Source organism: Leptodactylus fuscus, chromosome 5 (assembly GCF_031893055.1).
Source record: "Leptodactylus fuscus isolate aLepFus1 chromosome 5, aLepFus1.hap2, whole genome shotgun sequence".
NCBI lineage: Eukaryota > Metazoa > Chordata > Amphibia > Anura > Leptodactylidae > Leptodactylus > Leptodactylus fuscus.
Genome location: NC_134269.1, coordinates 28,261,033 through 28,283,655, shown reverse-complemented (window position 1 = coordinate 28,283,655; position 22,623 = coordinate 28,261,033). Strand labels below are relative to the sequence as shown.

The following is a 22,623-nucleotide window of genomic DNA, read 5'->3' as shown; positions in this document are numbered from 1 at the left end:
ATATAAGTGTCTACCCCTTACCCGTAATACACCACTGTATTTTGATGACCGGACAAAGGAGGTCCTCAAAGCCCCAAAACCCACTAAACCAAATATATATGTCCCATTAGCACCAGGACTATTACCTTTGTGTACTTGAGGACAACTGACTGGAGGGGTAGTTCCCACTCAACCTTATATATCCCCCTCTCGTCTCCTCTTACACTAATGGCCGCGTTAACCCCTTCAATCCCCTATCTCCTCCTGGCTGCCCCATCATGCAGGCCTCCCTTTTTAAAGGCCTAGCCTTTAGTCTGGCCTCTCTGTCCTGAGACATACACAGTTCACAGGGGTTTCTGCTCAACACACACAGTACCTGGTTCTCAGGTTCACAACGAATTCGGCACACTAGCTTTTGGAAGAAGTCAGCTCAAGAGCGAACACTAGACAGGAGGCCCAAAGGCATGGGAAAAACCTCCCTTATAAAAGGCTTCCCATTCGCCTGGGTTTACTAAGACATACGTTGAGTAGCACCAAAGGGATGCCACCTGCTATACAACCAATGGGTATAACCAGATTTTGCCTATTTTGGAAGCCATTGTACACCAGACTAAAGAAGACATGATAACTGAGCCATCCTGCCCATCGGCTTGGATGACTTTTGAGGCATTCTTCTGTACAATACCACTTCAACGCTTCTCTTGGTGGGTTTCCTCCCATGAACTGCCTTCTTCAGGTCCTTCCACAACATTGCTATTGGATTAAGGTCAGGAATTTGAGTTTCCAAAACTATAACTTTTTTTTTTTAACCCTATACTAATACCAGTCCATAAGGAGCTGTGGTTGGTTTAGTGTCTCAGATAGACCTGACAGGTTCCCTTTAAATCATCATCCCCATAGGGCCTCCTGCAACACTGGAGGCAAAGGAGTGCGTGCCAAGGTCCCAGGGAATAGTATTATCAATATCACTTATGGATTTACATTAGGTGGTAGTCAGATATACTTAGTCAGTGATAGGGACAGCTACAAGGATTTTCCACATCAGACCATTTGGATCCCAACAGTCGTAAGAATTCTGTCCCATTCGAATTTTCAGAGAAAACCTAACATCATCCTTTACAAGGTGTATGCAACAAAGCTAAAGTGAAAATATCTATGTGAGCATGGCCTGGTGGAGATGTCCATGGTATGATTAACCCTTGTTTCTCTGTATTTTTAAAGGGTGTCTCCTCTGGTGCCATGATGGAGTGGAGCCCATGCAGGTGGCTGAATGAGAAGAGGGGCTCCAGGCAGGTGGTCCTTGTAGTGGTGTCTGTAGCTCTACTCCTGGACAATATGCTTTTCACAGTGGTTGGTAAGTTTGTCTCTTGGGATGTTAGGGGGATATCGTCACTCCCCCTAACCCTGTCTATTCCTCTCACCTCTACCAGGTTAGTCTTCTCTACACTGGGCTGACGAGATGCAATAACATCGAAATGGCCTTCCTCGGTTGAGAGACTATACCTGGTAATAATCCCAGCATCAGTGCAAAACAAAGGCCTCTTGGAAGGTCGAGCATGATGTTATAGGGAGCAGCCTTTATTGGGTTATTTCACTGAGATTCTGTCTTCCTAATTACATCAGGGAAGACAGGCTTGCACATTCCAGTGAGCGCCCTCTATTGGTGTGCATACTTGAGGCACCTGACTTCCTAATTACATCATGGAAGACAGATTTGCATATTCTTCCCATGGTCTCTTGGGATGTTACTCATATTCATTAATGGGTTTTTTTGAGACTTGAAGATTGATGACCAATATCAGACTGACGATGGGTCAATATGTGGCACTTCCACTTCATACGCCTGAAACATCATGCTTATTGGTCATATGGCCTGTTTGTAAATTAGTCCTATTCAAATGAATAAAAATGGGTTTTAATACCAGGTATGGCCACTATGAAGAGGCCACAGCCTGTGCTTCAATAGTAATGAAGAGGCCACAGCCTCATCTGACCACTGGCCCCATACCTTTCTCAGTCCATGATGGCTCCTACGTGGTCAGATCATGGGAGTCGTCCTATTGAAGGTTCCCAGGCCTGTTGCAGGAATATATCTATTGAGGCTGGTCTATGACCATCCTCAATAGCTACATAGACCAGCCTCAATAGATATATTCCTGCAACAGGTAATGGTATCATTCTGAAGTACAATTTGTCCTGCAAACATGAATCCCTTATATAGCTCTATAAATGGAAAAGTTAAAAAGTTATGGCTCTTGGAAGGCAGGGAGTCAAAAACGAAAATTGAAATTCGAAAAATGGGAAGGGAAGGGTGACCTAAATGGGAAGGTTTTAAAGGATGGCATATTCACCTCATCAGCAAAGTGTATGGAAAGTGCAGCGACAATAAATTGGCCAATAAGGGTCATTGGGCCTCCATTTGTCTGCATTTACGGCATATCAAACCTCTCTAATGTGGTGTATGGAATATTTCAGAAATTGATGAATGCGGGGGGGGGGGGGGGGGGTCACTGGTTATGATACTATAAAAGTTAGTCCAAGTGTACTAAAGTAAAACTTGTAAACACTATTGCAAATGACCAGAGATCCCGCTCATTTCAGTGGCCTCCATTGATAGTGGGTGGCAGGACCAGCCTACTTTTGGGGTTACTAGTAGACTTTGATGCCCCGACTCCTGAGACATACCAGACTCATGGAATGGACACTTTTTATCTTCACATGACCACTCAATCTATACACATATCTATATCTAATACATAATCCTTTCTGTCCAGTTCCCATCATTCCGAGTTTCCTCTACGAGAAAGAACATAAGAGTGAAAACACGTCCGTGGTCCTGACGTCTTCCTCTCCTGCTGCCACGCCTTCATTTGCCACCATTTACTCTTATTATGACAACGCCACATTCTCAAGTGGCCGACCGGATCATCAAGGGATCCTCAACAAAACCCAAGTGGCCCCCCAAAATGACAGCTGCAAGAAGGAAACGAGTGTCCTAAAAGAAGAGAATGTCCAAGTTGGTCTCCTGTTTGCATCCAAAGCAATATTACAACTTCTAGTCAACCCTATAGTAGGACTTATCACCAACAGGTAGATATTGGGAGAGGGATGGGGTGTAGTACAAGATGGCGTTTCACACAGCTCTGCTAGAGGACAGCTGCTTGTTCTCATGCTCTTCTTCTTCTCCTAGGGTTGGATATGATATGCCAATGTTCTGTGGGTTTATCATCCTGTTCATGTCTACTATAAGTGAGTTATGTCTTTATCTATTACATGTCCATAACCTCCTGTAAGACATCACAGACCCCCTAAAAATGACTCTGCATAGCTATAGGTGGTGCAGCGGTCACCGCTAGGGGGGTCTCAAAGGTCCCTCTGCCATATATATGGTACATATGGTCCCCATTTCATATTTTGCATTGCGGACCAGGTGTTACAACTCTGGCTCTTCTCCCGTAACCTTGGCAGGCCCATAGAGATGAATGGAACATTACTGATTCATCTGGGGTATATGGGGCCCTCATTCCCTTCTCTCCCACCAATCTACACCTTCTTTAGTAACTTTTTCTTCTCTTCCTACTAGTTTTTGCCTTCTCTGGCTCGTACACACTTCTGTTCTTGGCTCGGTCGCTGCAGGGAGTCGGATCTTCATTTTCCACCGTTGCAGGTGAAATTTTCTTCCTTATGGGGTACAGATATTCTCTATCCCAATGGGCGTCTTTTATTTTGAGGGCCTTAGTGTATAATGTGCTCCTTTAAGGTCATGGCAATTTTTGCTAAGGGTCTACATTTCTGTAGTTCTCCATGGTTGCTGTAGGGGGCGCAGTTGTGCACGCATCTGGGATGTGGAGCCTGAGGAGGTCTCACTGGTCCCGTAATATAACTTTACAAGATGTCCCTATGGGACCCCTGTGAATGTCACGTAAGGGGAGGCATGGCTTATTGGGTTACATCAGAACATGCAGTCTTAGGTTTTTATATTACCCACATTATACCATTGGGGACGGATATGATGTGGGAGTCTGATGTATTATCATGTATTTAGCAGCAGATATTTATACCCCTTCTATAAGTATATAACATCAAACTCAATATAACTGGTCTCCTAAGTCAATTACATGGCTGTATACTACCTGGCTGGTTGTCCTATGGGAATATCTATATTAATGACTTCCCTTCTTCTTAGTTCCACAGTCAATGGAGAATATCATTATCCGGCTCATTGTATTACATTGATGCATTGCTTCCCCGCTATCGTTTGTTATAGACAGGCGGGTATATCACTGGCACAGCTTGTTGTATGGCTGGAAAAGTACAAAAATTTGTTTTCCTCAATTATCAGCTCAACCTTATTCCTTATAATGTAACTATATTACCCAGTAACACTTTGGAGTACACAGTCCGCAGTACACAGACCCTGAGAACATATGGACAGCTTGCCAACCACTTTCCTGCCATCTCCCTGTAGTGCTCTGTAGCCTTTAAGGCTGGGATTTGGACGGACAGCCATCGTAGGTCCACCATACATTATGGGACAATAAAGTCCTGCGAGGTCAGCTCTTTTGCTGGGCAATTTCAGTTGAAAAGAACGGATATTCGACAGACCCTTTATAGTCAATGGGGTCCCCCTGGCTCCCTTGGTGTCCACTATTTTTGTGCCAGATGTCGCCCATGTGACATTACAGAGTCTAGTTTGCATGTCAGATATCAAAACTCAATGAGTGCTGTAAACATAACTATGGTAGTCGTCATGATGCGTCTCCCTTCTCACCAGGCAGCAGGGCCGGCTCCAGGTTTATGTGAGCCTTTGGATGGCAGAGACCCAGTGGGTGTCTTTGGAGTAACTCCTGTGCTCCAAAGCAAAAAAACAACACAGTATAATGTCCCATAGCAGCCCCTCCTCACAGTATAATGTCCCATAGCAGCCCCTCCTCACAGTATAATGTCCTATAGCAGCCCCTCCTCACAGTATTATGTCCCATAGCAGCCCCTCCACATAGTATAATATCCCATAGCATCCCCTCCACACAGTATAATGTCCCATAGTGGCCCCTCCACACAGTATAATATCCCATAGCAGCCCCTCCACACAGTATAATATCCCATAGCATCCCCTCCACATAGTATAATATCCCATAGCAGCCCCTCCACACAGTATAATATCCCATAGCAGCCCCTCCACACAGTATAATGTCCCATAGCAGCCCCTCTACACAGTATAATATCCCATAGCAGCCCCTCCTCACAGTATAATGTCCCATAGCAGCCCCTCCTCACAGTATAATGTCCCATAGCAGCCCCTCCTCACAGTATAATGTCCCATAGCAGCCCCTCCTCACAGTATAATGTCCCATAGTGACCCCTGCACACAGTATAATGTCCCATAGCGGCCCCTCCACACAGTATAATGTCCCATAGCAGCCCCTCCAAACAGTATAATGTCCCATAGTGGCCCCTCCTCACAGTATAATGTCCCATAGCAGCCCCTCCAAACAGTATAATATCCCATAGTGGCCCCTCCTCACAGTATACTGTAATGTCCCATAGCGGCCCCTCCTCACAGTATAATGTCCCATAGCAGCCCCTTCTCACAGTATAATGTCCCATAGCAGCCCCTCCAAACAGTATAATATCCCATAGTGGCCCCTCCTCACAGTATACTGTAATGTCCCATAGCGGCCCCTCCAAACAGTATAATATCCCATAGCGGCCCCTCCTCACAGTATAATATCCCATAGCAGCCCCTCCACACAGTATAATGTCCCATAGCGGCCCCTCCACACAGTATAATAACCCATAGCAGCCCCTCCACACAGTATAATGTCCCATAGCAGCCCCTCCTCACAGTATAATGTCCCATAGCGGCCCCTCCACACAGTTTAATGTCCCATAGCAGCCCCTCCTCACAGTATAATGTCCCATAGCAGCCCCTCCACACAATATAATGTCCCATAGCGGCCCCTCCTCACAGTATAATGTCACATAGCGGCCCCTCCACACAGTATAATGTCCCATAGCAGCCCCTCCTCACAGTATAATGTCCTATAGCAGCCCCTCCTCACAGTATTATGTCCCATAGCATCCCCTCCACACAGTATAATATCCCATAGCATCCCCTCCACATAGTATAATATCCCATAGCAGCCCCTCCACACAGTATAATATCCCATAGCAGCCCCTCCACACAGTATAATGTCCCATAGCAGCCCCTCTACACAGTATAATATCCCATAGCAGCCCCTCCTCACAGTATAATGTCCCATAGCAGCCCCTCCACACAATATAATGTCCCATAGCGGCCCCTCCTCACAGTATAATGTCACATAGCGGCCCCTCCACACAGTATAATGTCCCATAGCAGCCCCTCCTCACAGTATAATGTCCTATAGCAGCCCCTCCTCACAGTATTATGTCCCATAGCATCCCCTCCACACAGTATAATATCCCATAGCATCCCCTCCACATAGTATAATATCCCATAGCAGCCCCTCCACACAGTATAATATCCCATAGCAGCCCCTCCACACAGTATAATGTCCCATAGCATCCCCTCCACACAGTATAATGTCCCATAGCATCCCCTCCACATAGTATAATATCCCATAGCAGCCCCTCTACACAGTATAATATCCCATAGCAGCCCCTCCTCACAGTATAATGTCCCATAGCAGCCCCTCCTCACAGTATAATGTCCCATAGCAGCCCCTCCTCACAGTATAATGTCCCATAGCAGCCCCTCCTCACAGTATAATGTCCCATAGTGACCCCTGCACACAGTATAATGTCCCATAGCAGCCCCTCCTCACAGTATAATGTCCCATAGCAGCCCCTCCAAACAGTATAATATCCCATAGTGGCCCCTCCTCACAGTATACTGTAATGTCCCATAGCGGCCCCTCCTCACAGTATAATGTCCCATAGCAGCCCCTTCTCACAGTATAATGTCCCATAGCAGCCCCTCCAAACAGTATAATATCCCATAGTGGCCCCTCCTCACAGTATACTGTAATGTCCCATAGCGGCCCCTCCAAACAGTATAATATCCCATAGCGGCCCCTCCTCACAGTATAATATCCCATAGCAGCCCCTCCACACAGTATAATGTCCCATAGCGGCCCCTCCACACAGTATAATAACCCATAGCAGCCCCTCCACACAGTATAATGTCCCATAGCAGCCCCTCCTCACAGTATAATGTCCCATAGCGGCCCCTCCACACAGTTTAATGTCCCATAGCAGCCCCTCCTCACAGTATAATGTCCCATAGCAGCCCCTCCACACAATATAATGTCCCATAGCGGCCCCTCCTCACAGTATAATGTCACATAGCGGCCCCTCCACACAGTATAATGTCCCATAGCAGCCCCTCCTCACAGTATAATGTCCTATAGCAGCCCCTCCTCACAGTATTATGTCCCATAGCATCCCCTCCACACAGTATAATATCCCATAGCATCCCCTCCACATAGTATAATATCCCATAGCAGCCCCTCCACACAGTATAATATCCCATAGCAGCTCCTCCACACAGTATAATGTCCCATAGCAGCCCCTCTACACAGTATAATATCCCATAGCAGCCCCTCCTCACAGTATAATGTCCCATAGCGGCCCCTCCTCACAGTATAATGTCACATAGCGGCCCCTCCACACAGTATAATGTCCCATAGCAGCCCCTCCTCACAGTATAATGTCCTATAGCAGCCCCTCCTCACAGTATTATGTCCCATAGCATCCCCTCCACACAGTATAATATCCCATAGCATCCCCTCCACATAGTATAATATCCCATAGCAGCCCCTCCACACAGTATAATATCCCATAGCAGCCCCTCCACACAGTATAATGTCCCATAGCAGCCCCTCTACACAGTATAATATCCCATAGCAGCCCCTCCTCACAGTATAATGTCCCATAGCAGCCCCTCCTCACAGTATAATGTCCCATAGCAGCCCCTCCTCACAGTATAATGTCCCATAGCAGCCCCTCCTCACAGTATAATGTCCCATAGTGACCCCTGCACACAGTATAATGTCCCATAGCGGCCCCTCCACACAGTATAATGTCCCATAGCAGCCCCTCCAAACAGTATAATGTCCCATAGTGGCCCCTCCTCACAGTATAATGTCCCATAGCAGCCCCTCCAAACAGTATAATATCCCATAGTGGCCCCTCCTCACAGTATACTGTAATGTCCCATAGCGGCCCCTCCTCACAGTATAATGTCCCATAGCAGCCCCTTCTCACAGTATAATGTCCCATAGCAGCCCCTCCAAACAGTATAATATCCCATAGTGGCCCCTCCTCACAGTATACTGTAATGTCCCATAGCAGCCCCTCCAAACAGTATAATATCCCATAGCGGCCCCTCCTCACAGTATAATATCCCATAGCAGCCCCTCCACACAGTATAATGTCCCATAGCGGCCCCTCCACACAGTATAATAACCCATAGCGGCCCCTCCACACAGTATAATGTCCCATAGCGGCCCCTCCTCACAATATAATGTCCCATAGCGGCCCCTCCTCACAGTATAATGTCCCATAGCGGCCCCTCCTCACAATATAATGTCCCATAGCGGCCCCTCCTCACAATATAATGTCCCATAGCGGCCCCTCCTCACAGTATAATGTCCCATAGCGGCCCCTCCTCACAGTATAATGTCCCATAGTGACCCCTCCTCACAGTATAATGTCCCATAGCGGCCCCTCCTCACAGTATAATATCCCATAGCAGCCCATCCACACAGTATAATATCCCATAGCAGCCCCTCCACACAGTATAATGTCCTACAGTGGCCCTTCACATGGTATTGTGTACCATAGGGTCCCCCACTGTGTTCATTGCAAAGAGTGTAAAAATTTGGGGCTCAGCAGAACACAAAATTTTGGTGGTTCACCACCCACAAACTATTATTATACTCTGGGGTCTTTTCACACCCCAGAGTATAATGATCAGAGGCTCAGGGACAAACATAAAAAACAGTGTTACTCACCTCTCCTGGGCTCTAGCGCGTCTCCTTGCTGTTTTCAGCCCTCTTCAGTGGTGTCACAGACATGGGTTACACTCTCATCATGTGATATAATTGAACAGGCCTGAAGACAGTAGGGGCCCAAGTGAGGTGAGTAACTTTATTTTTTTTTTTATGTTTATCACCTCCCATGGCCTCCAATCCCAATACTCTGGGGTCTGTAAAGACCTCACAGTATAGTAATAGCAGTTTCAGTTTGGTTATATTTGGTCTGAATATAACCAGCCGGTGATCTTTGTCAGGTTTGTTTAATAAATACTCTTGCAACGGGCCCGCAGCCCTACTTACCTATTCCCGCTCCTACCCACGACCGCCTTTGATTCCTGTTCAACCCCACATATCTCATATCACATCATTGGTGATATCATCTGCCGGGTACCAGAGACTGTAAGAGCTGCTGGGTCCTAGAGGACCTGGGACAGCTCTGCAGTTATGATCAGTCAGCTGTATTCTTCCTGCAACTAGGGCTAATATATCAGTCACAATTACATCAGTCAAGAAAGAAATAGTACCATTAAGATGTACTAATAAATGTCTATAATGATCTTATGGGGGGCAGAATGTAAAAAAACAAGGCAAATAAAAAAAAATCAAGCAAACAAAATAAAGACGTTAAAACCACACCCACATCACAGGTTCTAGTTCCGCCCCTGGCGACACAACACTATATAAAAATTACCGAAACGGAGAAGAAAAACTGGTGCATTCACATGGAGGAAAATGGTGAGGAATTTGGTGTGGAATTTCAGCACTGGAAAAAAAAGTCTCCCATTGACTTCAATGAGTTTCACACCAAATTCCTCACCATTTTCCTCCGTGTGAATGGACCCTAACACGGTCAATCCCGTGAACAAATGGGACACTTGGGAGACTTGGCTATGTGTCTAGAATTATTATCTGGTGGGTAACATACTATTAATGTTTCTGTATTTCTGGCATATACGGACCTGAATACATATATCCGCAGGTTTAGGAATGCTGGCTAATGTATACACTGATGACTACGAAAGAGGACAGGCCATGGGCATTGCACTAGGAGGCCTGGCACTGGGGGTGCTCAGTAAGTACTGTGGTCTTGAAGTTACATCACTCTCTTGGTTTGTGACTTGCAGAGTTCAACTTATATAAAATGTTCCCTTGTCTAACTTCTCTCTTTTTGCAGCTGGCGCCCCCTTTGGGTCAGTTATGTATGAATTTGTTGGGAAAGCTTCTCCGTTCTTGGTCCTGGCCGTTCTCGCTCTGCTAGATGGAGGTAATAAGCTGAGAGTAAAATATATTACTGTACTAGCTATAATCCGCGACTTCGTCGGCGGCCCCCTGACTTTTGCGCAAACCACCTGCAGCGGGGCCTGTGGGCCCAACGCCCCTCTACTTGTGGCTAGTGCAGGCCCCTCCCACAGCATGGTGGGCCGGGACCCCACGGCCACGCTGCTGCGCTTGGGGCCCTCTCCTTTTCCCCCACCAGCACCTCCGGACCTCCCCTTACTCCCCATCCGCATCCCCGGCCCCCTTCTCCCCCTTACCCACCTTTGTTACCTCCCCCAATCCCCTCCCTCTCCGAATGTTCAATCGGGCCCCCCCTACTTACCTTCTTACTCTGGTCCTAATCCCGTCCCCCCAAACCCTAACCAATGGTATTTGGTTCAGATGAACAAAAATGTGCATTTGTTCTCAGCCTTCAATAGAGTTTAATAGAGATGGGATAGGACCACAGATATTTAGTGCTTGGTGAAATCAGTGCTACTATCTACAGACAGTTAATCCTTTCACTGCCAAAAATCTAATTTTGTCTGTCTATTGTGCAATAAAGTAGTTTCATCTCTATACACATTCTTTAAACATACTTTTTTTCTGGCAAGACAATCCTGTTAGTGAAAAATGTTTTCATGACTTTTTTGGACAAGAGTTTACAGTTTCTCATTAAATATGTACTACTTGTCTAACAGCAAAGTGCTGATTTCACCTGCGTATATCTGGAAAAAAAAACTCTATTACATAAAAATTGTTTCTTGTTGTTCACCCAATATACAGTCATGGCCAAAAGTTTTGAGAATGACACAAATCTTCTATTGTCACATGATCTGCTGCCCTCTGGTTTTTATGTGTTTGTCAGATGTTTTTTATCACATACAGAAATATAATTGCAATCATATTATGAGTAACAAAAGCTTATATTGACAGTTAGAATGAGTTAATGCAGCAAGACAATATTTGCAGTGTTGACCCTTCTTCTTCAGGACCTCTGCAATTCTCCCTGACATGCTCTCAATCAACTTTTGGACCAAATCCTGACTGATAGCAGTCCATTCTTGCACAATCAATGCTTGCATTTTGTCAGAATTTGTAGGTTTTTGTTTGTCCACCCGTCTCTTGATGATTGACCACAAGTTCTCAATGGGATTAAGATCTGGGGAGTTTCCAGGCCATGGACCCAAAATCTCTATGTTTTGTTCCCTGAGCCATTTAGTTATCAGCTTTGCTTTATGGCAAGGTGCTCCATCATGCTGGAAAAGGCATTGTTGATCGCCAAACTGCTCTTGGACAGTTGGGAGAAGTTGATCTTGGAGGACATTCTGGTACCATTCTTTATTCATGGCTGTGTTTTTAGGCAAGACTGTGAGAGAGCCGATTCCCTTGGCTGAGAAGCAACCCCACACATGAATGGTTTCAGGATGCTTTACAGTTGGCATGAGACAAGACTGGTGGTAGCGCTCACCTCGTCTTCTCCCAATAAGCTGTTTTCCAGATGTCCCAAACAATCGAAAAGGGGATTCATCAGAGAAAATGACTTTACCCCAATCCTCAGCAGTCCACTCCCTGTACCTTTTGCAGAATATCAGTCTGTCCCTGATGTTTTTTCTGGAGAGAAGTGGCTTCTTTGCTGCCCTCCTTGAGACCAGGTCTTGCTCCAAGAGTCTCCGCCTCACAATGCGTGCAGATGCACCCACACCTGCCTGCTGCCATTCCTGAGCAAGCTCTCCCACAGCTGAAACAATTTTAAGAGACGGTCCTGGCGCTTGCTGGTCTTTCTTGGGTGCCCTGGAGCCTTTTTGCCAACAATGGAACCTCTCTCCTTGAAGTTCTTGATGATGCGATAGATTGTTGATTGAGGTGAAATCTTTCTAGCTGCGATACTCTTCCCTGTTAGACCATTTTTGTGCAGTGCAATGATGACTGCACGTGTTTCTTTAGAGATAACCATGGTTAACAGAAGAGAAATAATGATGCCAAGCACCAGCCTCCTTTTAAAGTGTCCAGTGGTGTCATTCTTACTTAATCATGACAGATTGATCTCCAGCCCTGTCCTCATCAACACCCACACCTGTGTTAATGGAGCAATCACTGAAACAATGTTAGCTGGTCCTTTTAAGGCAGGGCTGCAATGATGTTGAAATGTGTTTTGGGGGATAAAGTTCATTTTCTAGGCAAATATTGACTTTGCAAGTAATTGCTGTTAAGCTGATCACTCTTTATAACATTCTGGAGTATATGCAAATTGCCATTAGAAAAACTGAAGCAGTAGACTTTGTAAAAATTAATATTTGTATCATTCTCAAAACTTTTGGCCATGACTGTAGAGTCAATCTATTTTTTCTAGTCAGACCAGTCTTCCTCCTCTTTTTGATGAGCTGCATGTGAACGGTCAGCATTCTGTTCAAGCTTGAGAGGAAGACATGATTACTGTTGGTGGAGGAGGTAGTAGTGGCAGGGGGTGTGGTAACAACTACTGGTAGCTATTCTGGTAGGGGAGCTAGAGTTGTGCTTGGCCATGATGAGGTGTCTTTAAAAGTGGAGAATACGATGAAGACATTACCAATGATGATTGTTTTGCAAATATGACCTGGGAACTGGGTCAGGGTGACATCAGACAAAGAGGGTGGTTTATAGGTAGGTTCCTCGAGCCCTGACAGTGTTCTACACTATGTTTTATAGATAGGTTCCTAGTAGCCCTGACAGTATTCTACACTATGTTTTATAGATAGGTTCCTAGGAGTCCTGACAGTGTCCTACACTATGTTTTATAGATAGGTTCCTAGGAGCCCTGACAGTATTCTACACTATGTTTTATAGATAGGTTCCTAGGAGCCCTGACAGTATTCTACACTATGTTTTATAGATAGGTTCCTAGGAGTCCTGACAGTGTTCTACACTATGTTTTATAGATAGGTTCCTAGGAGCCCTGACAGTATTCTACACTATGTTTTATAGATAGGTTCCTAGAAGTCCTGACAGTGTTATACACTATGTTTTATAGATAGGTTCCTAGGAGTCCTGACAGTGTTCTACACTATGTTTTATAGATAGGTTCCTAGGAGCCCTGACAGTGTTCTACACTGTTTTATATATAAGTTCCTAGGAGCCCTGACAGTGTCATACACTATGTTTTATAGATGGGTTCCTAGGAGCCCTGACAGTATTCTACACTATGTTTTATAGATAGGTTCCTAGGAGCTCTGACAGTATTCTACACTATGTTTTATAGATAGGTTCCTAGGAGCCCTGACAGTGTTATACACTATGTTTTATAGATAGGTTCCTAGAAGTCCTGACAGTGTTGTACACTATGTTTTATAGATAGGTTCCTAGGAGCCCTGACAGTATTCTACACTATGTTTTATAGATAGGTTCCTAGAAGTCCTGACAGTGTTATACACTATGTTTTATAGATAGGTTCCTAGGAGCCCTGACAGTATTCTACACTATGTTTTATAGATAGGTTCCTAGGAGCCCTGACAGTATTCTACACTATGTTTTATAGATAGGTTCCTAGAAGTCCTGACAGTGTTGTACACTATGTTTTATAGATAGGTTCCTAGGAGCCCTGACAGTATTCTACACTATGTATTATAGATAGGTTCCTAGAAGTCCTGACAGTGTTCTACATTATGTTTTATAGATAGGTTCCTAGGAGCCCTGACAGTGTTCTACACTATGTTTTATAGATGGGTTCCTAGGAGCCCTGACAGTATTCAACACTATGTTTTATAGATAGGTTCCTAGGAGCTCTGACAGTATTCTACACTATGTATTATAGATAGGTTCCTAAAAGTCCTGACAGTGTTATACACTATGTTTTATAGATGGGTTCCTAGGAGCCCTGACAGTATTCTACACTATGTTTTATAGATAGGTTCCTAGGAGCCCTGACAGTGTTGTACACTATGTTTTATAGATAGGTTCCTAGAAGTCCTGACAGTGTTGTACACTATGTTTTATAGATAGGTTCCTAGGAGCCCTGACAGTATTCTACACTATGTTTTATAGATAGGTTCCTAGAAGTCCTGACAGTGTTCTACACTATGTTTTATAGATGGGTTCCTAGTAGCCCTGACAGTATTCTACACTATGTTTTATAGAGAGGTTCCTAGGAGCCCTGACAGTATTCTACACTATGTTTTATAGATAGGTTCCTAGAAGTCCTGACAGTGTTCTACATTATGTTTTATAGATAGGTTCCTAGGAGCCCTGACAGTGTTCTACACTATGTTTTATAGATAGGTTCCTAGGAGCCCTGACAGTGTTGTACACTATGTTTTATAGATAGGTTCCTAGAAGTCCTGACAGTGTTATACACTATGTTTTATAGATAGGTTCCTAGGAGCCCTGACAGTGTTGTACACTATGTTTTATAGATAGGTTCCTAGAAGTCCTGACAGTGTTGAGGATTTGAATGTACGACTTGAAGGATAGGTTGAAGTCCAGGGTTATCCCAAGGCAATGAACCCGTGGGACAGGAGTACGTGTGGTTCCGTTAACTTTGATAGATGGGTCAGGTGGAGGGGCCATACGGGGTGGGGTGAAGATGATAAATTCTGTTTTCTCCATGTTGAGTTTGAGAAAGCAGGAGGAGAGGAAGGAGGCTACAGCCGCTAAACAATCTGGAACTCTGGCCAGCAGGGAGGTAATGTCAGGTCCAGAGATGTAGATTTGGGTGTCATCGGCATAGCAATGGTAATGAAAGCCATGATAGTCTATTAGTTGGCCCAGGCCAAGGGTTTAGATGGAGAACAGGAGGGGTCCTAGGACGGAGCCCTGGGGGACACCTACAGAGAGAGGGCGAGGTGAGGAGGTGGTGTGTGAGTAGGAGACGCTGAATATGCGGTCGGTGAGGTATGAGGAGATCCAGGAAAGGGCCAGGTCTGAGATATCAAGGGATGAGAGAATTTCTAACAGGAGGGAGTGGTCAACTGTGTCAAAGGCAGAGGAGAGGTCACGGAGGAGGAGGACAGAGTAATGGCGCTTGGCTTTGGCGGTTAGAAGGTCATTGGTGACTTTGGTTAGGGCATTTTCAGTAGAGTGACTTCTAATGATGGTAAAATGTTTAAAGCTGTGTTATTATTTTGCAGTAATGTTATAGTTTGACAACTAAACAAGCCATAACCTAATGTTATAGAGATAAACCATAACATTAGTGCCATGTGTGAACGCAGCCTTAGAATTTGTACAAGGTAATCTAATCCAATGATGTGTATGACAATCATCCTCTACTTTGTCCATAGCTCTACAGCTCTGTCTTCTGCGACCCTCCAAGTTTACACCAGGGGTGAGTATAATTTTATTTTCAGACTAACTAGGATATAATCTGAGTTACTAGATCCAATATAAGACATTGTGCTGTTCTTCTATAGAGCATTCCAGCGACCCCCTACCTAGCGCTCCTCAGTGACCCTTACATTCTGGTGGCTGCAGGTAAGTTGTAGCTGATGTGTCAATGGCTAGTACATTATATATTAGAGGCTGGATACCTCATGCTCACCTACTGTACTCTGATATTTTCTCCTCAGGGGCTCTCTGGATCGCTAATATGGCTATTGGAGTTATGGAACCCACCCTGCCCATATGGATGATGGAGACCATGTGCTCACCGAACTTGCAATTAGGTACATGTTATGCCAAACAGGTCTCCACGATCTTGCACATTCTGCATCACGATACTAAAAAAACGTGAGGAAAGAGGGGTGCACAAGATAAGCCCAAAAGAATCAAAGAAATCTCCTTACCATGAAAAAACAGTTATCCCCTTTGCTATCAAATCAGAGCACATACTATACTTTTGCTATCTGATTGTTATATATACTAAATAATGTAATATCCCTCTGAACTTAATCACAGCTTAATGTAATACCCCTCTGAACATAAACTAGAAATTTTTTAGCGCTGTGACCCAGATATTTACCATCATCGAGATCACATTGGCAAAGGAGTCACACCAAACACTTCATCAAGAAAGTTGACATTTTTTCACTGTCCCTGTCCTGGCCATACCTGATCTTTATAAAGTAAAATACACCGACCGCCTCTCTAGCGATATATTTGTTACACGCTAAAATAACAGTAATAATAACGATTATTACTAGAGATGAGCATATAATAAATTTCTGACAGGAGGAAAAGTTCCAGTCAGATAACACATTGTCACCCATTGAATGGCACCACATGAAATCCCAGTTTGTGGCAGGTTTCGGATGGGTATAATAGCGGGTGGTGATGAAAGGAGGCCCAGTCGTGAAACCTTTGCACAGGGCCCACCAATGTGTTAAAACGGCTCTGCCTGGAACTACTGAGAGTTTTTGAAGGCCTATGAATTTTATAGTTTTCTCTCATAGCTCTACTATGGCATTTCCAGAGAAGCCTTATTTTGGATAGTCCAGAAGGGGTTTCGAGCTTTATCGGGTGCCTCTTGCTTGGAGGTATTAGTGAGTCTGAACTTACAGCCCCCACCAATGTTGTCTTTGCTCATGTCAAAGCTGGTTTAGCTTGGCCTCCCCTAGGCATTAAAGCATCTGGCCCACGTGGTAGGTACTGATGCCATCTGCACAATGTATGATAATAGGAAATGGATGTCTTTTTTGGGCGACTGTTGTGCAGAACGGCGACTGCTCAGCATCCTGGTAATCACAGCACTTAATCATTCTGCAGCTCCACAATCTCATTACTGGAGCATTAACAACCTCCTAAGGTTGTGCCCACAGTTATATCATTGTACACCCTGCTAGCTGAATGGATTACACCGCGGCTGGAATATTTAACCATTTCATCACCAACGGGTGTAATCTTCAAGTAGAAAGGATCTTTTTCTACTAGAAGCTAATTGATTTGCCAATATTTTTGTTAAACAGTACTGAAGTCGGTCATACACCATCAATGGCTGTTGGCTAAAGTTTTTCCTAACTTCACCATACACATGCACACTCAGCTCAACCGAGCATTCATTTGATCTTAGACAGTGGTTTATCCCCACAAGAACAAAAGGATTGTTTAACCCGTTCCCACTCTGCGCCATAACATTACACCCTGCTGAACATAAAGTTCGTAATCATAAGAACATAATCATAAGAACATAAAGTTTGGCATTTAGTGCCGAAATAGTATAGCATATTCATGTGTGACTTCTGGGTCTCGGCTGTAGATAGGACATGGGACTAGTTCCAACTGCAGCAGCTTAATTCTTTAGATGTGATTGATAGCAATCACAGCATCTGTGTGTGGTTAATACTGGGGATCCATAGTCAATGTGTGGTTAATACTGGGGAGCCATAGTCAATTAGTGGTTAATACTGGGGATCCATAGTCAATGTGTGGTTAATACTGGGAAGCTATAGTCAATGTGTGGTTAATACTGGGGAGCCAAAGTCAATGTGTGCTTAATACTGGGGAGCCAAAGTCAATGTGTGGTTAATACTGGGGAGCCATAGTCAATGTGTGGTTAATACTGGGGATCCATAGTCAATGTGTGGTTAATACTGGGGAGCCATAGTCAATGTGTGGTTAATACTGCGGAGCCATAGTCAATGTGTGGTTAATACTGCGGAGCCATAGTCAATGTGTGGTTAATACTGGGGAGCCATAGTCAATGTGTGGTTAATACTGCGGAGCCATAGTCAATGTGTGGTTAATACTGCGGAGATATAGTCAATGTGTGGTTAATACTGGGGAGCCATAGTCAATGTGTGGTTAATACTGGGGAGCCAAAGTCAATGTGTGGTTAATACTGGGGAGCCAAAGTCAATGTGTGGTTAATACTGGGGATCCATAGTCAATGTGTGGTTAATACTGGGGAACCATAGTCAATGTGTGGTTAATACTGCGGAGCCATAGTCAATGTGTGGTTAATACTGCGGAGCCATAGTCAATGTGTGGTTAATACTGGGGAGCCATAGTCAATGTGTGGTTAATACTGCGGAGCCATAGTCAATGTGTGGTTAATACTGGGGAGCCAAAGTCAATGTGTGGTTAATTCTGAGGAGTCATAGTTAGTTAATATATGGTTAATACAGGGAAGCCATAGTCAAATTTAAGGGGTAAGATTGCTAACCCCCCTGCCACCCATTGGGTGTGAGGGGTTGCCTATCCTTATTGCATATAGGGTTCCTATGTATGATATGTACATTGCACTGGGGATCAGAAGATCCCAGGTTCAAGTCCCTTTATGGGACAAGAAAAAAGTGAAAAAAAGTTTAAAAACTGAAAAATAAAGAATAATAAAGATATAATAAAAAGTTTCAATTTTTATTATTATCTTTTTAATATTTAATTTGTATTTTAATTTATTGAACAATAATGGAAACACAATTTGACACATTGACATTGGCTCCCCAGTATTAACTACACATTGACATCGGCTCCCCAGTATTAACCCCACATTCACTATGCTCCTCAATATTAACCACACATTGACATTGGCTCCCCAGTATTAACCCCATATTCACTATGCTCCTCAGTATTAACCAAACATTGACATTGGCTCCCCAGTATTAACCACACATTGACTATGCTCCCCAGTATTAACCACACATTCACTATGCTCCTCAGTATTAACCAGACATTGACATTGGCTCCTCAGTATTTACCACACATTGACATTGGCTCCCCAATATTAACCACACATTGACATTGGATCCCCAATATTAACCACACATTGACATTGGATCCCCAGTATTAACCACACATTCACTATGGCTCCCCAGTATTAACCACACATTCACTATGGCTCCCCAGTATTAACCACACATTCATTATGGCTCCCCAGTATTAACCACACATTCACAATGCTCCTCAGTATTAACCACACATTCACTATGCTCCTCAGTATTAACCAGACATTGACATTGGCTCCTCAGTATTTACCACACATTGACATTGGCTCCCCAATATTAACCACACATTGACATTGGCTCCCCAATATTAACCACACATTGACATTGGATCCCCAGTATTAACCACACATTCACTATGGCTCCCCAGTATTAACCACACATTCATTATAGCTCCCGAGTATTAACCACACATTCACTATGGCTGCCCAGTATTAACCACATTCACTATTTATCTTCAATATGGAACAAATGAGGAATAAGAAAATGAACATGTCCCAGCATTAGCAGTGTACTCAACTCATTTATCATTTAGGATGCAGATGAATTGAAGCTGCGACATACCCCCCACTGCCCAAGAAAACACACAAACTCGGGAACTGTCCAGCAGATTTCGGGAAGTTTGGGAAGTGTATATTGACTATAATGACTATAACTCTCCACTATTAACTGCACATTGACTGTAGCTCTCCAGTGTTGAGTCCATTATGACTCTCACAAGTATTAACCGCATGTTGTATATGACTCCCCAGGATAACTCCCAAAGGTTTACTTTCACAGGTTTGGCGTTCCTACCCGCAAGTGTCTCGTACCTTTTATGTACCAACCTGTTTGGCACTCTGTCACACAAGATGGGCAGGTGGGTCTATTCCTGCTTTACTGTTAGATACTCACTATGTTATGATGAACTACATGGACAGTCACTCATCCCCTTCTTTCTTGCAGGTGGCTGTGCACACTTCTAGGAATGATTATCGTAGGAATTAGTCTTCTTTGTGTGAGTATAGATAGCTCCGCGTGTGGTTACCACATGGGGATTGTGTCCTGTAGCCAATGGACGCCCCTGTTTTACATGATCTAATGTTAATGTGTTATAGACATTGTATCCCACAACATTGATACCTTAAATGTGCATGTGAATAGACACTGAGCCTGAGTAAAAGGTCCATAAATTGACTTTGACTCTATTTATCTCCATGCGTCCTCTCCTGTTTAGGTTCCGCTAGCTGTCAACATATATGGACTTATTGGTCCCAATGCCGGCATTGGTATTGCCCTTGGAATGGTTGATGCATCGATCATGCCTATCATGGGACAGCTAGTCGATCTACGTCATACATCTGTGTACGGTGGGATATATGCCATCTCTGACATTGCCCTATGCATGGGATTTGCAGTGGGTAAGATTTTATTCATACTATCATAGTAGTAGTGCACATGTAAGTCTGCTCCATTCACTACTATGGAACTGACATCTACTGATCTCTGGTCTTTACATCAATGTATAGAATGCAGTCTCTGGTATATATACAGTACTTTGCAAAGGTTTTAGGCCGGTGTTGCGTTTATATTCTGTCCAGTACATGCAATCTGTCATTTCAGGACCTTCCACTGGTGGAGCTATTGCAAAGGCCATTGGATTCCCTTGGTTAATGGTCATCATCGGAGTCCTGAACATTGTCTATGCGCCTCTATGTCTCTTTCTTCGAAGCCCACCGGCCAGAGAAGAGAAAATGGTGAGAAATTTTAAGGATTGTTTCCATGACTTGCTTCCAAGTAGCAGACAATCTCTTGCATATGAACTATGTGTTCCTTGTGTATTGATCCTCTCATACTAGGCTTTGCCTATCATGGGAAGAATATGCAAATCTGTGTTCCATGATGTAATTAGGAAGAAAGTGCCTCAGTATGTGCACACCAATAGAGGGCGCTAGCTGAGGATGTGCAAGTATGTCTTCCATGATGTAATTAGGAAGACAGAACCTCAGCCATGCACCCCTATAGGGGGCGCTCCCTTTAACATCATGCCTGACCTTCCAGAGGCTTTGTGTTTGCAATGATGCTGGGATTTTACCAGGTTCAGTATCTCAACCAAGGACGGCCGTTTCGATGTGTTTGCATCTCTTCAGTCCGGTGTAGAGTACTGACCTGGTAGAGGTGAGAGGCTATAGACAGGGTTGGGGGGATATCGTCGCTCCATAGGGAGAGACCACCATAGAGGTGTGTGGAGTCTTATTAAGCCTTTAGCTTTCCACTGTGCAAGGGATCATGGGAAGAATATGCAAATCTGTCTTCCATGATGTAATTAGGAAGACAGTGCCTCAGTGTGTACACCAATAGAGGGCACTAGCTGAGGATGTGCAAGTCTGTCTTCCATGATGTAATTAGGAAGACAGAACCTCAGCCATGCACCCCTATAGGGGGCGCTCCCTTTAACATCATGCCTGACCTTCCAGAGGCCTTGTGTTTGCAGTGATGGTGGTCTCTCCCTCTCCCATCATGGAAGACAGATTTGCATATTCTTCCCATGATCCCTTGCACAGTGGAAAGCTAAAGGCTTAATAAGACTCCACACACCTCTATGGTGGTCTCTCCCTATAGAGTGACGATATCCTCCCGACCCTAGGCTTTGCCTACTCAAGTAACCAATGCTCCTTCTAAACCTAGTGAGTAGGACATTAAAGGGAGATCTTGGGTTTGGCAAAACTCAAAATTTCTGAAAAATTTGTGACGAACATGGCTTATTATGTATCATAATATATCTTTTGTTCTCAGGCGATCCTAACCCAAGAATGTCCTATGCAAACCAAGACCTATAGGACTCAGAGTTATACCCCAGATCTACCACTCTCTGACCACAGTAGTGATGAAGACATCAGCATGCCCCAAAACAGGACCATGAGGATCCCTCGTTGACCACTGTCATACACAAGAACCTGCAGACTGTTACCATGCTGTGCCCCGACTTATCAGAGCTATCTGGACTTCATCCTATAACATCTGCATACCTAACAAAGATTCTATAAACCTCCATTGCTGAAACATCGTAATTTCTTTACTGGCACTCCTGGAACTAGTGGCCTGTAAACCCTTCCCATCACCCCTGCTCGTGGCACATATAGAGTGAGAGGGGTACCATGTTGGGCAGACTTCCTCTCCATTGTTAGAAAGAAGTATGGTGTGACCTGGGCTCATGGAGGTGAACCCCACCTGGGTACCCACTATAGTTGTTCACTATAGATGCCGCAGGGCTACCTGCCCATGTACTTGAAAGGTGTCCCCAGTGGTGTACGTTTGCTAATGTTTTGGTGCCTGTGAAACTGCTAGTGCCCCATAGATTCACAGAGTTCCTATGGAAGTTACAATCTCAACACACAATGTTTTTGGAAGAAGGTAAAGGTTTTCCAAGGTAAAAGAGTTGTCCCAGAACTTCTCATCTGTCTACAGGATAGCAATTGATTACTGGGGGACTCACTGTTGGGACTTCCATCAATCATGACATTGGGGGTCCTCTGTTATCTATTTGAATGGAGCAATGGTGCAGGCTCCCACTCTATTCCATCTCTATGGACCTGAGTCAGCCATCTTTGTTAGTCCAACAGATGAATAGGCCTTGTGTGACTTGTTCCTTTTGAATGAGAGATACAGGACACCCATTCTCATGATCTGTGAGGGTGCAACAGTGGGACCCCTATGACCAGCCACTAGGTCGACACCTCATACATGTGGAAAAGTAG

At 44.4% G+C, this 22,623-nt stretch overlaps 1 protein-coding gene across 4 annotated transcripts; it reads left to right on the top strand.

Annotated features, from left to right (window-relative positions):
• The first annotated feature begins 1,218 nt into the window (after window positions 1-1,218).
• On the top strand, window positions 1,219-21,953 carry SLC18A1 (solute carrier family 18 member A1). 4 transcript variants are annotated; one of them, XM_075276103.1, is made up of 14 exons: window positions 1,219-1,333; window positions 2,754-3,069; window positions 3,170-3,228; window positions 3,563-3,646; window positions 9,979-10,071; window positions 10,174-10,263; window positions 15,512-15,555; window positions 15,641-15,701; window positions 15,797-15,892; window positions 19,667-19,745; window positions 19,832-19,883; window positions 20,103-20,286; window positions 20,489-20,622; window positions 21,662-21,953. In XM_075276103.1, exons 1-14 carry the CDS (start codon window positions 1,219-1,221, stop codon window positions 21,800-21,802), a joined length of 1,548 nt encoding a protein of 515 aa, XP_075132204.1. In that variant the 3' UTR covers window positions 21,803-21,953. The 4 variants fall into 4 exon arrangements, with proteins under 4 accessions (XP_075132204.1, XP_075132205.1, XP_075132206.1 ...); XM_075276104.1 differs by lacking the exon at window positions 3,563-3,646; XM_075276105.1 differs by lacking the exon at window positions 15,797-15,892.
• The last annotated feature ends 670 nt before the right edge of the window (window positions 21,954-22,623 follow it).